The following is a 17767-nucleotide window of genomic DNA, read 5'->3' as shown; positions in this document are numbered from 1 at the left end:
AATCTGCCAAACTCACACAAGCAGAAACAGATAATCTGAATTGACACTACACCAATTAAAGAAACTGAATCAATAATTAATAATCTTCTGAAGCACAAAGTGCAGAAAGCTCACTGATGAACTATTTTTAAAAATTTAAAAAGATGTATTTACTTATTTGAAAGGCAGTGACAAAGAGAGTGGTATCTTCCATTAGCTCCCAGAGAGCCCCAAAAGCCAAGGTTGGGCTGGGCCAAAACCAGGACAAAAAAACTCCCATGTGGGTGGCAGGGACTCAAGTACTTGAGCCACCACCTACTGACTTCCCAGGCACATTCGCAGGGAGCTGGATCATAAGCATAACAGCTGGGTCTCAAATGGGCGATCTTATATGGTAGGTCGTCCAAGCAGAAGCTTAACTCACTACACCAAACTGCAACCCCCTTACTGTGAATTCTGGTGAACATTTAAGAAAGGCATTATACCAAATCTCTATAGTGTCCTTCAGAGGATAGCAGAAGGAATATTTCCTAACTTATTCTATGAAGTCAGTGTTACCCTAATAATAAAACCAAACAAAAATGTTACAAGGAAAGAAAACTACAAACCAGAATCTCTCTGAAACAGATGCAAAAAATCCTAGTTAAAGTATAAGCAAATCAAATCCAACAATGTATTTCTTTTTTTTTTTTTACAAAGATTTATTTATTTTACTTGAAAATCAGAGTTACAGAGAGAGAAGGAGAGGCAGAGAGATAGAGAGGTGTCTTTCATCTGCTGGTTCACTCTCCAGCTGGTTCACTCCCCAACTGGCCGCAATGGCCAGAGCTGCGCCGATCCAAAGCCAGGGGCCAGGAGCTTCTTCCGGGTCTCCCACGCTGGTGCAGGGGCCTAAGGGCTTGGGCCATCTTCCACTGCTTTTCCAGGCCATAGCAGAGAGCTGGATCTTAAGTGGAGCAGCCCAAACTCAAATCGGCACCCATATGGGGTGCCAGCACTGCAGGCGGTGGCTTTACCCCCTATGCCACAGCGCCGGCCCCCCAACAATGTATTTCTTAAAAGTGTATACCAAAGGGCTGGTGCTGTGGCATAGTAGCCTATGCCTCCACCTGCAGCACCAGCATTCCCATATGGGTGCCGGTTCCTGTCTGGCTGCTCCTCTTTGATTCTAGCTCCCTGCTTTTGACCTGAGAAAGCAGTGGAAGACAGCCCAAGTGCTTGGGCCCCTGCACCACATAAGAGACCTGTCATAAGCTCCTGCCTCCTGGCTTCAGATCGGCTGAGCTCCAGCCATTGTGGCCACCTGGGGAGTGAACCAGTGGATGGAAGATTTTTCTGTCTCTCCCTGTCTGTAACTCTACCTCTCAGATCAATTAATAAAATCTTAAAAAAAAAAAAAAAAAAGTGTATACCACAACCAAGTGGATTTATCTGGGGTATGCAAGGTAGCTCAACATTTGTGTGTAACACAGCACATGGACAGACTAAAAAATACAAATCACAAGATTGTATCAATAGATGCAGAAAAAAGCACTTGAAAAAAATCTAACATCTATTCATGATAAAACTCTCAGTAAACTATGAATCAAGGTCCATGGCCTTAATTTGACAAAGAACCTTTACATAAAATCTACAACTCATGCTTAACTGAGAAACTATAAGCTTTTTCATTAAGGGCAGTAACAAGGCTCTCTCATTACTCCCTATCTAATACTAGGAGTCTCAGCTAACAATAAAACAAGAAAAGGAAATGAAATCTATACAGATTGAGAAGGAAGAAATAAACTATCTTTGCAAATGGCATGATCAGCTTTGTAAGAAATCCAGACACTAACAAGAAGAAAAAAAAAAAAAGCCCTCTAAGAGCTAATGAGATATAGCAAGGTTGCTTGATACAATGTTAATATACAAAAATTAACTGCTTTCTTAAATACCGGCAATGAAGAAGTGGAATGAAATAAAAAAAATCACAACACTATTTTTATGACCAGCCCGCAAAATGAAATACTAAGATACAAATCTAACAAAGCATGTACAAAGTCTATATGAAGAAAGCTGTATAACTCTGACAAACAAAATCAAAGAAAAATCAACTGGAGAAATATTCCATGTTCATGGATAACAAGGCTAAACAAATTTTTTTTTTTTTTTTTTGACAAGGCAGAGTTAGACAGTGAGAGAGAGAGACAGAGAGAAAGGTCTTCCTTCTGTTGGTTCACCCCCCAAATGGCTGCTACGGCCGGCGCTGCGCTGATCTGAAGCCAGGAGGCAGGTGCTTCCTCCTGGTCTCCCATGCGAGTGCAGGGCCCAAGCACTTGGCCCATCCTCCACTGCCTTCCCGGGCCATAGCAGAGAGCTGGACTGGAAGAGGAGCAACCGGGACAGAATCCGGTGCCCCAACGGGGACTAGAACCCGGCGTGCTGGCTTTGCAGGCGGAGGATTAGCCAAGTGAGCCGTGGCGCCAGCCAAGGCTAAACATTTTCAATATGTCTGTTTTACTCAATCTACATATTGAATGCAATCCTAGTAAAAATTCCATCAAGTTATTTTGTGGATTCCAAGAAATTAATTCTGGTTTACAGGGATAAGCAAAACACTTAGAATAGCTAACAAAATATCAAAGAACAAGGTCAGAAGATTGACACTGCCCAGCTTCTAGATGTACTATGAAGCTACAGTAAACACAAACACGTATTACTGGTTTAAAAAAGGAGACAAAATAATCAACAAAATAGAGTATTGAGCCTACAGACCTATGTATAAACAAAAGATATTTGACAAAGGAGCAAATAAAGGAGCAATGAATAAGTATTGCAAATTAATCTCTTCAACAAATAATGCTGAGGCAGATGTTATGGTAAAGCCGCTGCCTGTAATGCCATTGTGCGGAGTGAACAAGTGGATGGAAACTCTCTCTCTCTCTCTCTTTTTCAAATAAATAAATAAATATTTTTTTAAAAATGGTGCTGCATGATCACATGCAAATAAATGAATTACAGACTTTAAAATTCATAAAAATTAACTCAAAATGCAAAACAATTTATATGTGAAAGACAAAACTATAAAGCTCCTAGAAAATAACACAGGAGAAAACCAGAATAAAATTGGTATGGCACTGATTTCTTAGGTTCAATACCAAGGCATATCCATAAAATAAATGATTAATAAGCTGAAATTCAGTAAAATTAAAAACTTCTGCTCTGCAAAGGATAATGCCAAGGGAATAAGAAGAAAAGGCACACATTAAGAGAAAACCTATATAAAAGACACATTTGATAAAGGAATGTTATCCAAAATACAGCAACAGCTCTCAAAACTCAATAGACAACTTTATTTTTCAAATGGGCCAAAGACGGAACAGAGTTGCGGCACAGTGAGTTGAGTCCCCACTTATGATGCCTACACCACGTGTCAGAGTGCCAGTTCAAGTCTGAGCGGCTCCGCTTCCATTCCAGCATTCCTGCTAATGCGCCTGGGAAGGCAGTGGAGAATGGCCCAAGTGCTCGAGCCCCTGCCACCTATGTGGAGGATCAGGATGGAGTTCCCGGCTCCTGGCTTCCAACTGGCCTGGCTCTGGCTACTGGGGACATTTGGGTAGTAAACCAGCAGACAGAAGATCTCTGTTTCTCCCTCTCTGTTTATCACTGTGACTTTCAAATAAATAAACAATTTAAAACAAAAATGAGTCAACAACTTTAACAGACGCCTCACCAAAGAAGGTATACAGATAGCCAATAAGTATATGAAAAGATACGCCACATCATATTTCATTAGAGAAATGCAAATTAAAACAACAAAATACCCCTACATACTGAAAAAAATGATCAACAATCAGAAATGACAACACCAAATGCTGGTGAAATATAGAGCAACAAGGACTCTCATTCATTGCTGGTAGGAATGCAGAATGTATAGGCAGTTTCCTGGAAAATTAAACTTACTCTTACCACATGATGCAGCAAACACACTTTGTGACGTTCATTCAAAGGAGTTGTAAAGCTTCGTCCACTCAAAAACCTACTTCTGGATAATTACAGCGGCTTTCACCATAATCACCAAACTTAGAAGCAACCAACATGTCTCTTAGTAGGTGAATAAATTCTGATACATCCAGACAATGGACTATTCTTCAACATTAAAAAGCTATGAGCTATCAAGCCACAAAATTATGAAGGAATCTTAAATGCATATTACTAAGTGAAAGACTCCAATCTGAAATGGCTACACACTGTAGGTTTCCAACCATCTGAGGTTCTGTCATATCTTTTTGTGGAGGTAGAGGCAAGAGGATGAAAATGAATAGGAAAATCCTTGAGAGGCTACACATGGGAGGAGGCAAACTGTGTACAGGAAAGGCCTTAACCTTCCTCTCAATTTCAGCAGGAACCTAAAAATGTTTTAGAAAAATTCTATTTTTTTAAAAAAAAGGGAATTATAACCATAGATTCCACAGACTTGAAAGGATAACAAAAGAACACTATGGACAACTTTATGCCAAAAATTTCAACAATTTAGGTGAATGGACAAATTTCTAAAAAAAAAAAAAACAAGGTAACAAAATTGGCATGAGAGATAAGAGACTCTGAATATCTTGTATCTATTAAAGCAAATGAATTTGTCAAAAGTTTCCCCAAAAGATTTCAGGACCAAATGGTGCCCCCTGGTAAATTCTATCAAACCTTTGAGAAGCAAACACACTTGGGGCCGTTGCTGCGGCGCAGTGGGTTAACGCCTTGGCCTGAAGCACTGGCATCCCCTATGGGCACCGGTTCTAGTCCCGGCTGCCCCACTTCCAATCCAGCTCTCTGCTATGGCCTGGGAAAGCAGAAGATGATGGCCCAAGTCCTTGGGCCCCTGGATCCGCATAGAAGACCCAGAAGAAGCTCCTGGCTTCAGATAGGTGCAGCTCTGGCCGTTGCGGCCAAGTGGGGAGTGAACCATCAGATGGAAGATCTCTCTCTCTCTCTCTGCCTCTCCTCTCTCTGTGTAACTCTTTCAAATAAATAAATAAAAATCTTTAAATTAAAAAAAAAAAAAAGAAGCAATCACACCAATCCTGGACAAAATCTTCAAAAACCCAGGAGAAGGGATTACAAATTAGTAACCAATTCAGTTCATGTGATGAAGATAACTATGACACTAAAATCTAACAAAGATATAACCCCCCAAAAAAGAAAGTTACAAACCAATGTCCCTCATGAACAAGAACAACAACAAAAAAAAATCTTAACAAAATAACAGTAAATCAAAACCTAGCAATACATTCAAGAAGCTTTTATCCCAAGAATGCAAGATTTAACATTCAAAAATAAATTGACATAATGGAATTTTCCTCTTATTCTCTTAATATATTACCATTTCAATAGATACAGAAAAGTATTTGACAAAATTCAATACACATTTAGGATTACAACTATCAACAAAGCAAGAATAACAGGGAACTTACTCAAATTGATAAAGGCCTACAAAACACCACAGCTAACATCATACTTAATGATGAAATACTAAAACACTAATTTGTAATTGTTTCCCTCTAAGATTGGCAATAAGGATGTAGCTCTTCTAACTGGAATAAAGCAGGGGCCAAGCAACGAGGGGCTAGAGATCACAAACAAAATATAATGAGTTATACAGAACATCCCAGAAAATCCACAAAACTATTAAAATTAATAGGTGAGCTTAGCAAGAATACAGAGACAAGGTAAATATACAAGAAGAATTGTATATCTATATACTAGTATTGAACTAAAAAATAATAATTACAGTTCCACTAAAAAACATAAAATGCCTCCATGTGCCAGTGCAAGCAGGCTGTCCCTAAGAATGGTACATCACCTAGGGCAGGGCAGTTCCCAAAGGTCAGGGAAGACTTCAGTCAACCAACAATTCCAGCAACGGGGCAGAATGAGACCCTGCGCTCTGACAGCTGTTCTACCCAAGAGCACTCACTATAGACTATCTAGGATTCACTGCTTCAAATACATTCTGTGAAAAGTTCTTCCAGAATTCTCATGTGTCATTTCCTAGAGAAAACTATCCTGAGGAACAAAATGGGACAAACTGTAGCCACCACACACACCCCCATTAATGGTGATTTCAAGGCCCAACCTGACACTGATAATCCCATCTGCACTAGGCATTCTGCTAGTCCAAGTGGCTGACCTCATGGGGTGGTCATTAGGCCTTTCTCATGTTCATTCACCATCAACAATGGACAAGGAAATACCAAGAGAAATCCAGATCTCTGTGTACCAATCTTCCTGCTCCAATGTGTAAGACCATCCCTACCTCCTCCAGATGAATGGTACATCAGCCATGTCCAAATCAATAATTTTTTTTTTAACAGAAACCCTATACAAACCATGACTGTTTTCTTTATAAAAGGAGCTGCAACTGGCGCCATGGTGCACTAGGTTAATCCTCTGCCTGCAGCGCCAGCATCCCATATGGGCACCGGTTCTAGTCTCGGTTGCTCCTCTTCCAGTCCAGCTCTCTGTTGTGGCCTGGGAAAGCAGTAGAAGATGGCCCAAGTCCTTGGGGCCCTGTACCCGCATGGAAGACCAGGAAGAAGCACCTGGCTCCTGGCTTTGGATCGGCTCAGCTCCAGCCATTGTGTCCATTTGGGGAGTGAACCAGCGGAAGGAAGACCTTTCTCTCTGTCTCTCTCTTTCACTGTCTGTAATTCTACCTGTCAAATAAATAAAATCTTTAAAAAAAAAAAAGAGCCCCAAGTCCCAGTGACAGCTGACAGCTGTAGCTTAAAGTATAACAGGATTCTTGCCATATCTTCTGTTGGAAATGTTTCTCTTCTGAGAACTCAGATTTTTTAACTGCTAGTGCTCAGAAGCGTATATTCCCCAGATGGATCACTGAGAGTGATGCTAATTGGAGCTAATCCTACCTTCAGGTATTCTTACTGGGATAACTGGAGGATGGCACCTTATCCTCACAGGGTATCATGTTCAGCATATCATCATTGTTGTGCCATCAAAATACATTGTTTTACTACTCTGTCAGGTCAGCAGCTTCTGGATGGTGTGGTGCATATTGGGACAAAGGGATCCCATGGAACCTCCTTTGCTATATATAAAGAGGGTGTCTTAGTCTGAAACAACTGCTATGATGGAGAAACAAATACTCTATCAATCCACAAATAGTGGTGGCGGCCACACTCTGGAAGCTGGAAAGACAAGCTTATGCCTAGAATATATATCAAATATAGCCCAAAATACCAATGGCTTCATACGTGGAAGCTAAAAAAGTTGTTTTCACAGAAGTAGAAAAGAGAATAGTGATCAATAGTGGCTAGGAAGGATGCAGATGGGGGGAATAGCCATTGAATAATGGGGAGCAAAATACAGTCTGTTAGGATTAAATTCTACTATTCTACCACACAGTAGGGTGGCTATAGTTTATAACAATTTATTATTTATTTTACAAAGATCCAGAAGAGAGGAGTTCTAAAGTTCCCAACAAAGAAATGGTAAGTGTTTAAAGAGATGGAAATGTCAATCGTGTATATACATGGATCTGATTATTCTGTACCATGTAAATATGTACAATTATTTTATGCTAGTTAAATTTTTTAAAAAATAAATAAGAACAACAAAGTCCAGCCAAAATGAATCGCATTTCTTTCCAGGGCTTAGGGTCTGGTTGGTTTCAGCTGCTGTCAGACATTATATCTAGCAGTAACAGTCACTAGATGAGCTTAGATCAATGGAACCCCTTGGCTGGGCCCAATTTCCTCATCAGTAATTTCTCCAAAGCACTCATAGGTAAAAAGAAACATCTAACAGTAGTGTTTATTTACTGAGCAGTTAGTTCAATAATTAATGAGAGTGTATGTGCTAGCAAGTTGGTAGCCACTTACAATAATAATATGCAAATACTGGAAGAAAAATATTTGTTTTTCACTCTTAAACAACTACAGTTGCTTAATAATAGGACATGTGGGTACTGTACAACTTTTCAAAGTTGAAATGAGAGTGAGTATGTCACCTTCTTTTCCTGTTCCACACTGATTTTTGTGTGGTATTTGATTTATAGCATAGCCAACTACCAAAAATCCAACTTTGTAAAAAATAAGACATATCAAAAGGAATGTAGCATAATCTAATGTCAAGACTAAAATTTAACTCATACTAGTAATCTGCGACAGACACTCCTATGCTTCCTTGGAAATGTCCCTTAGTATTCCTGTATCTGCTGAGGTGTTTTCAGTTGCCTTGGTGCAGAATTTGGGAACCACCAGGTGGGTTGTATGCATCTCTGTGTATTTGTACTGTGTGGGTCCAGCACCCCCAGTAGATTCTGCTATGACTGAACCCGAGGTACTAAAGGCACTAAATGCAGAATGATCTGCATAGCCTTCAAGCAGCTACTTTTTAATCTAGAAAATCAGGCCATTTCTACTGGTACAGAGGGGTGGGGGACAGTTGAGGTTTCAAGGTTTTCAAGGGCATCAACTCAGTTGTCCCATCTCAAGGGCAACAGTCCCATTCCTTCCCAACTGAAGCAGTGACCGTGGCATAGCAACCTTGCTGAGAATCCAAGCCATCCTGGTGCTCTGCTGTCCTGCCTTGAGCTTAATTAATCCTTAGTTTCCTTCCTCCAGCTGCAGACATTTCTTTACACACTGCTGAAGAAATTTCCTTTCACATTTTGTCCTCAATTATCTCCAGCCTTCCACGATCTTTGTCCAGTCTATCAATATTACTTACCAACAGCCATCTGATTACACTGCCCTGTCAATAATTTCCCTGGACTTCTCAAAACCTAAGATGTTGTACCCATCAGAGCAGTCACTTCCACAGGAACTTCATCCCAATCCACCACCTGTGAAAGTTGTTTTGTTTTTGTTTTTGTTTTTTTTTTAAATTTGACAGGCAGAGTTAAACAGTGAGAGAGAGACACAGAGAGAAAGGTTTTCCTTCCTTTGGTTCACCCCCCGAATGGCCGCTACCGCCAGCGCGCTGTGCCGATCTGAAGCCAGGAGCCAGGTGCTTCCTCCTGGTCTCCCATGTGAGTGCAAGGCCCAAGCACCTGGGCCATCCTCCACTGCTTTCCCAGGCCACAGCAGAGAGCTGGACTGGAAGAGGAGCAACCGGGACTAGAACCCGGCGCCCATATGGGATGCCCGCGCCACAGGCAGAGGATTAACCAAGTGAGCCTCGGCACGGGCCCCATACCTGTGAAAGGTTTAACAGTTGCACAGCTACCATGCATGCTATGGGTTATCAACATTGTGTTCCATCTTCCACAGGAATGGAGCTTTCATTGCCATTCAATAAATAATCTGAATCCAAAAATCTCATTTCAAATTAAATTCTAATTCCTCAGACCACACCTGGCACCAACTGTCCCAAGTAGGATTCTCTAGGAAACAGACCCTGAAATGGAGACTTGCACATCAATAGTTCATTGGATAGTGTCCCTTGAATCAACAACTGTTGGGGAGTGAGGTGGGACCAAGCACAGGAAGGGACAGAACAGCAATGCAATTTCAGGACAGCCTCAGTCAGTCCCCTGGGGAGTTGGGATAGACCTTCAAAGCTGTCCAAACTTAAGGCAAAAGTGCCAGGCATTTATGCTTTCACACAGAATAAACTTTGGACACAGGCTTCCCAGGAAGAGCCATGACTTTGCAGAAAGCATTTCTGCTTGCTTGGGGCAATGCCTGGAGAGGCACTTAGCTGCAATCAGTTTTAGCTGTCAATATTCCCAATGGCTAAGAGATCATGTATCTAAATGGGGGACATGGGTGGCTAACCATAGCACCAGCCACACCACCAGAGGACTGTCATACCAACCAGACTAATGGTGGTGGATGGGAGGTGGGAAGTAAACACATGTCCTATTTTCTTAGGAAGAACTACAGTTCATCACTAGTCCACAGGGAAAATTCCTCTTTGCAGAAGAGCATCAACTAATATAGGAGGAATAATAGAATTTTTTTAAAGTCATTATTTTGAAACCCTTATTGAAATTACTGCCTCTGACAAGGATTATCAAAGAATGCCAAAACCATTAGGTGAATGAAATTCACAGTGTGCCTGCAAATGGAAAGAGCATATACATGGAGAGGACAGAGCTAGAGGGTACCATCCTACACAAGCAATCACACCTAGCACCATTCAACAGTGAGATAAACCAACAACCTCTGGATGGGAGGCAATATGCAGTACTCAGCACAATATACAAAATATTCTTGCTAAAATAAAATGTCTAAAAAAAAAATCCTGAAAGAAGCCTGAAGGTCTAACTTCCAGTTACAAGAAATACAGGGCAGAGGACAGAAGAGATCAATGATATCCAGGACCCTGCCCTAAGGAGTTAGATTTATGTGACAGTGTAGATAAGGTAAAACATTAGTGATCAGTATCAGTAACCAGGGTCTAGGAATTGGAGGACCTGAAGAAACTTCCTGAAGTGACAGAAATGCTCCATTATTGCCTATGGTAAGTTTCAGGACACTTCAAATGCAAACTAGAGGATGAATAGTATTGCATGTAACCTCTTCCCACAAAAACTTACATGTTTAGTCTGTTTTTTCAGGAAAAAAAAATGAGGCTATTCTGTTGATATTTTTAAGCAAATATTTTAAAATATGAATAATAAATAGAGATATACATATAATGACTCAATCCCACATAATTCCTAACTCAAAACCATCAGGGCTGATCAGTGTCTCTCTTCAAGATGCCCTACCCGTTGGGCAAAGCCTCCACTTTCAGAATGGAATCTCAAAGCTCTCCTTCATGACACCTGCCATAAAAGAATTCCCACCTCTACCTACACACAAACTGTGCTTTATCAGCTCTGCTCATGCATTTGAGCAGATGCAGAATGCTATCCTGTAAGTTAAGCTTTGAGTCACTTTAGTTAACACGTTCCTAAGTAACTGTCTGTATCTTTCAGCCACAGACAGATAATAAACTCAAGTCTGGGGTTTGCATCTTACAAATCATTTTAGGCTCAAACATTAGCGCCAATTGCCCCAAAACATTTGTGGGGTTGATTATCGACTTAACCTCTAATAGCCAAGATCCCATGCACCTGCAGGATGGAAACAAGTACCATTTATAACAAGAAAAGATTTATAACTTAAAGGATTCAATGGGGGCGGCCATTGGAGGGTGAACCAACGGCAAAAGGAAGACCTTTCTCTCTGTCTCTCTCTCACTGTCCACTCTGCCTGTCAAAAATTAAAAAAAAAAATTAAAAAAAATTAAAGAATAGGTGGGTTTAGCTTAGAAAAGAAAAGCAACTGCCCATTTTGTTAACAATCTCCTGTACTGTTTTCATTCACATCGTTCTCCTACCACTTCCCGACCCAGATACCCTGACTCCTCTGTATCTCCCAGTCTATCAGTTCCCTCCTGGCATCACTTTCCTTTTAACCATATAGCCAAACATTGTCACCAGTTTCATTTTTTTTTCTTTGACTTCCAGTCACATGTTAATCCTGAACAACTCAATTAGAAGTCCTGAGTGGAAAATTTATAATGCCACTCTGATGACAATTTTCAATGTGATTTTAATATTGACAACAGAAAACATTTAATGGCTTTTACCATGTGCAGACACAATGGTCCATCCAATAACCATGTATGATTACCAGTAAAGAAACAAAGAAAACCCATTAACTTGCTCAATTTAACACAGATGGAAAAAGATCATCTGCCTCTGCCACTGCTACCAAGTGCAAGACTAGACTGTCATTCAGACTCAGAACTTTTCAAATATTCCTTATTCATTTCCTGTCCAACTCCTTGTCCCACGAGAATGTTCCAATTTTGATGACTCTCATTCATTCAAAAACTGCATTCTCTATGCAGTTACTGAATTAAAGTTACGCTCACACTGAACAGTCACTGAGACCAAAAAAAAACATGATTCTTGCACTTTATTCAACTTCCCAAAGCCTTCTCTTTCAGCCAATAATAATAATAATAATATACTGTATGAAGAATCTTACATATATTGCTTCATTTACTTTACAAAACAATCCACATTATTATTATCCCCCCTCTACATATTAAAAAACTGAGGCATAGAAGTTACATAATGTCCTCAAGGTCACACAGCTAACACATGACAGAGCCAGTATTTAAAACTAGTCTAGATCCCGAGTCCAAGCTCTTAGCCACTTTGTTCAGTGCCAAAGTCACTGATTCCTCTAGGATTGAATTCTGTTTCTCAACCCTACACCTACAGCATAATCTACAGTATTTAATCCATTCAACATTGACTGGAATTCACTTGCCACGGTTTTATTCCTTGAATACAAGAAGTCTGTTCCCACCACAGGGCCTTCACAATTCCCAAAACATTCTTCCCACAAATCGCTCTCCTCCTCATTGTTTCAACTTAAATGCCAACTCCCAGAGAGACCTTTCCTGACAACAATAACTAAAATAAAACAGCCCCACTATAAGTCACTCTAGCATATGAAATCAGTTTTATTTCCTTCAGAGCTTTTTATCATTAACAAAAATTATCAGATTCAAGGACAAGCACTCAGCCTAGTAGTTAACACATCTGCAACCCATCTTGCAGTACTTGGATTGAATACCCAGTTCTATCTCTGGATCTTACTCCAGCTTCCAGCTAATGCAGACTCGCAGAGGCCAGCACTGCTGCCCCAAGTGATCTGAGTTCCTGCCACTCATGTGGGAGACTTGGAATGAGTTTCTTGCTGCTTGTTTCACCCTGGTCCAGTTCCAGCCATCCAGCCATTGTGAGCACTTGGGGAATGAATCAGTGGATGGGAATGATTCTCTCTCTAAATAAATAATTTTTAGAAAAATAATAATAGGGGCTGGAATCATGGCATGGCAGGTAAAGTTGTTGCCTGCAACACCAGCATCCCATATGGGGTTAGTGTCCTGGCTGCTCTACTTCAATTACAGCTCCCTGCTAATGGCCTGAAAAAAGCAGCAGAAAATGGCCCAAGGATACAGGCCCCTGAATCCAGACCCAGCTGAAGCTCTTGGCTTCTGCTTCGGCCTGGATCAGCCCTGGCCATTGTGGCCATCTGGGGAGTAAAGCAGTGGATAGAAGATCTCTTCCTCTTTCTTTGTAGCTCAACTTTCAAATAAACAAATAAATATTTTTAAAAAATAATAAGAGGAAGAATAAAATAAAACTATCAATTGCCTATTTCTCCCACTAGAGTGAAAGTTCCAAAACAGCAGAAACTTTGTCTGTCTTGCTCACTGCCGTATCGTCAGCACCTGCAACAGTGCCTGACACATAGCAGGCACCTGACAATTACAGAATGAATGTCAAAAATCATGCCAGACATTAGGATTACCAAAGTGAATAGTACACAGTTCCTCGGTCAGTAAACCAACAGTCTTTATATTTACAAACACTTATCTCATTTTCTTTATATTAAAGGAAAACCAGCCCTTAACTTTTCTCTGTGGCTAATGTCTCCACCTGTCCTTTGACTTTTCCCTACCAAACACCACCCCCTCACTTCTTTACTCTCTTGGTTTCGACTTACGCTCCCACATATGTGTAACCCACTTACCCTCCCATACTTGATACCCTTTCTTCAAATCTGAAGCCCCCCAAGTGACCCCAACCCCTTTCCATTCACTCTTCATCACATTCCTCTTCTATGACCACTTCCTCAGAAGTTCTCAGTGACCTGAAAACTCTTTTCACTTTCTTCTCTTCTTAATTTTCTGACCTCTTTTTTCATTTTCCTTCATTGTTGCTTTTCTCTCACATCTTTAAAACATGATGCTCACCAGTTTCATTTGCTCCATTCTGTCTGAATGATCTCAACTTCTCTAATGTTATCCACTAGCACCCTTCAACATTCACATCGTAAATCCCAGATGTACTTTCCCCATCATTTTTAACAAGATATGTGACTGCACTCTTAATCAAATCCTCAATAATGAGGATCTGAAGGCTAAAAATTGAAAACAAAATGAACTGTAATAAACAATGTTATGAACAAGCAGCAGCAAGCAAAATCATGCAACATAAGGCTGGTTTCCATGGGTATTTCTGGAAAAACTTGAACTACTTCTTTATTCGTTGTCATTGACAGTTTGTACAAAATGGGCCAAAGACTAAAATCATTCATAAATTTTGGGTATATGATTAATGTACATTAGTTCTGCTTAAAAGTGTGAATACAATTCTACAGATATAAAATCATATTATTATACAAGTATAGTAGTTGAAAGTTAAAAAAGGAATACAGTAGTCACAAATTATTGCATAAGTCTGGAAACCACACACCAAATAAATTTAAAGTCTCTGAGGAGACCTGCACAAATACAGCTGCAGAGCCATAATTCAGAGACTCATAGCTCAAAATTACACCCAATTATCAGAAAAAAAGCTGTCTAATGTGGTTCTGTGCTATTTTCAAAAACACTAGCATGAAACAAACTTGTGCCACTGTGGCCTTCATGTTAAAGAGCAAAGGGCGTTGTTTATATACATTTCTGTCCATATGACAAAGCCACTCACATGCCTAATCCAGTAAACAATCACAGAACTGCCACGACTGGTTTACCCAGAAAAAGTGTGAACAAACCTCCATCTTTACAACTCTCCTCAGTGAATAAGTCACAAGACATAGTGACAGACTATGAATCTGCGATTTACACCTAGCCCCTTGCACAATGGAAGAACAGGACACCTGGTTACTGCCTAATAACCTGCACATGCAATAAACACAATCAACCCTTTAACTCATTCGACAAAATTCTACTATGCTCTCCTCATGCAGTGCAAGAAGCTCCGTGAGAAGGGATGAAGCCAACTCCCCAGAACCACCATCAAAGCCGGTGAAACAAGTCAGTCACCATCCCTCAGGGTCCGTGGCATGTTAAGGCAAGGAGAAGAAAACAATAGGAGAGCCCTCAGCAAAAAAGGCACCCACGTTTTGAGAAAAAGAAAACGAAAGTGATTTAACATCTACATCAAGGAAACTGAAGGTGCAGCCAGCCCAAATGGAAGAGATCCAGCAGCTTCTCAAAATTTCGAGCCGGTGGCAGCTGAACACTACACCAGCCGTCATATTTTGAAGTTCTCCGGTGTTCCCTGTTTCCCTACGAAATCGCTTGCCCTCTAAAGCCTGCAAGTAATAGAGGAAACAGAACAGAAGATGAAGAGAAATGGCCGATGGGACAGCAGAACACAGGAGCAGCTGCAACCACATTTCCAGAAGACCCAAAGGCCCAGTTATCAAAGAACAGATCTAAACCCTCCATCAGGCTCCCTTCACACCTACAGAAATCTCCATTTGCATCTCTTATTCATAAATCTTTGAAAAGGAAACCTCGTGCCTAGCCTCCAGCCTGATTATCACGAATTCATTCTATAAAAAAGGCGCTCTTCTTCATCTATAGCAGTGTCCTCCTTAATGAATGGCAGATATCTTTAAAGGGGGGCGGAGGTCTGGCTAGGAAAGGGAGGGAGCAATGGCATGCGGGCGGGGGGGGGGGTGCGGCGTGCAAATAACATTGCGGCAGAGACACTGCGAACGCCACTTCCTTCACCACTTCTCTTCGGGTATTACCCCAGCGTCCTCGACCATGCCTCCTCCTTCCTCAACAATACACACACGTGTCAGGACCGACCCAGCACCATCATCGCGTCCAGCATCACACGCGACTGCCGCCCTCAGTGACCCCCCACATGGGCAGACACACACTCGAGAGCAGAAACTGCAGCCACCGCACCCTCCCGAGATCCTGGGAAACGTTTCTGCGGCCTCGCATCAATGAAAGCTCGAGACTCGCAGACGTGAACACACACACACACACACAGGCGCGCGGCGCAGGGACGGCACCCTTGCAGACTCACCTGGAGGCCGGGTGTCCGGAGCTGCTGCCCCCCTGGTCCCTGTCACTGAGCGCGGCGGTGTAAATCCTCCGGTAGCGGTCGGCCAGGGCGCGACCTGACAGCAGCAGCTGGTACTGACCCCGGGTGTCCGCGGCGGGCAGCCCCAGCCCCAGCCCCGCGGCTGCCACGGAGCCATCGGGAACCGGCATGAACAGCGCCCCCGCCGCCGGGGAGGAAGAGAAGGTGGCGGCTGCGAAGAATCCGTCCCCTCCGGGCCCCGAGGAGGCGGCGGCGGGGGAAGCAGTCGCTGCGCACATCATCATCTTCGCCGCCGCCGCCGCCTCGTCCCCGCGGGCCGGGCGGGCAGACACGCGCGCACACACACACACACACACAGCCCTTTTCCAACGACGTCGGCTCCGGCGGCGGCCTCTGGCTCCCGCAGCGGGGAGACTACAAAGACAGCGACCTTCTCCTCCTTCTCCTTCTCCTCCTCCTCCCCCCCGCGCCGCCCTCGCCGCTACTGGGGTCGCTCATCTAACCCCGCCACCCGGGGAGTGTGAGGAGGAGGCGGTGCCGCCGCTGCCGCCGCCACCACCGCTGCCACCGCCGGGGCTACCCGCAATGGGAAGCTGCCGGCCGCACTGAGCATGCGCCACGCTTCGCACATGCTCAGTACCTCGGCCTCCCCCCCCACCTCCTCGGCCACCACTCCCTCCGCCCCCAAGGCTTTGGGTGTGGGGCGACTGGGTGGTGGTGCGGTCTGTGAAGGAAATCCACTTCTCCGGGATTTCCTAGCAGCTTGAGGAAGAGTGAGGACAGTGTTGGGCAAGGCTGCCTGCTACTGGCGTTTCAGGTAATGGGTTGCCTCCAGGTGGGAGACAGAACCTGAGGGAGAGGCCTGGAGCCCCGCGCAGGAGCGCGCAGCACTGCTACCTGCCCCCCAGCTCTGTGCTGCAGGCGCCAAGGTCTATTGTGAGCAGGACTGGTTGATTCAGAATTCTAGGGAGAGAAGGCCGTCCGAATTGGAAGTCCCCTTGACGCTCTTTTGCATTTGTTGGTGTTTAGGAGTTAAGTCTGTTTAAAATAGCCCTTACTTCCAAAGACAGGTGGAAACCTAGGACAGTCTTTTTTTAATGTTGAAATATAATTAGGGGGCGGCGCTGTGGGGCAGCCGGTTTACGGGACGATCTGCAGCGCCTGCAGCCCATAGGGACGCAGGTTCAAGTCCTGGCTGCTCCACTTCTGATCCAGCTCCCCGCTAATGCGCCTGGGAAAGTATCAGAGGACGGCCCAAGTGCTTGGGCCTCTGCACCAGGTGAGACCCGGAAGAAGCTCCTGGTTCCTCGCCATTGCGGCCATCTGGGGAGTGAACCAGCGAGTAGAAGGTCTTTCTGTCTCTCCTCTTTTTCTTCTCCTTTTTCTCTGTAATTCTGTCTTTCAAATAAATAAATCTTTTTAGGAAAGAAAAAAACCAGACCTAGTATTCACAAATCAGTCATTTATGCGCAGGACATCACAGCTGAATCTTGATGCAAGAATGTTTTCTTGTGTGTTGTGTTGACTCCTCAGACACACTAAGGGTACACTATGTTCTCTTGATGGTGGTCCCTTAACAGCTTATCTTTTTCTGCCAAGACTCCTGTTATTAAAGATGTCTTAAATATGACCTGAAACTATGATTGTGACTAAGATTGTATAACCTCTGCTTATGTCAGATCTACCAGAGATCGCACCTTTGTTATGTCAAAAAAGTGACATGGGCTGAATCATCTGTTCCAAGCTAATCTGCTAACCTCATCGCATGCTTTATAAATAAATGCACCAGTGCACCCTGATTCCTGTTAAGTTTTATCCTTTTGACTCCAAACCCTAATTTACAGTCATTTCTAAGTCTTATAAGCCCAGTACTACATCCTTCAACTATTCAATTACTCACTAGTTCTCATCTCTGTGCCTGTTCTTTGA

General features: G+C 42.8%; 1 protein-coding gene across 6 annotated transcripts in view; it reads right to left on the bottom strand.

The window, feature by feature from the left end:
• The window catches only part of MYCBP2 (MYC binding protein 2), a 301875-nt gene extending 285462 nt beyond the window's left edge, over positions 1–16413 (bottom strand). For all 6 annotated transcript variants that reach the window (XM_062194062.1, XM_062194063.1, XM_062194064.1 and 3 more), the window contains exon 1: positions 15821–16413. In XM_062194062.1, coding sequence (XP_062050046.1) covers positions 15821–16122 — 302 coding nt within the window. In that variant the 5' untranslated portion in view covers positions 16123–16413. The remainder of the gene's footprint in view (positions 1–15820) is intronic.
• Positions 16414–17767: the final 1354 nt, after the last annotated feature.

The sequence above is a fragment of the Lepus europaeus genome, chromosome 6, assembly GCF_033115175.1.
Source record: "Lepus europaeus isolate LE1 chromosome 6, mLepTim1.pri, whole genome shotgun sequence".
Classification (NCBI taxonomy): domain Eukaryota; kingdom Metazoa; phylum Chordata; class Mammalia; order Lagomorpha; family Leporidae; genus Lepus; species Lepus europaeus.
This window is presented reverse-complemented; position numbering and strand designations above follow the sequence as displayed.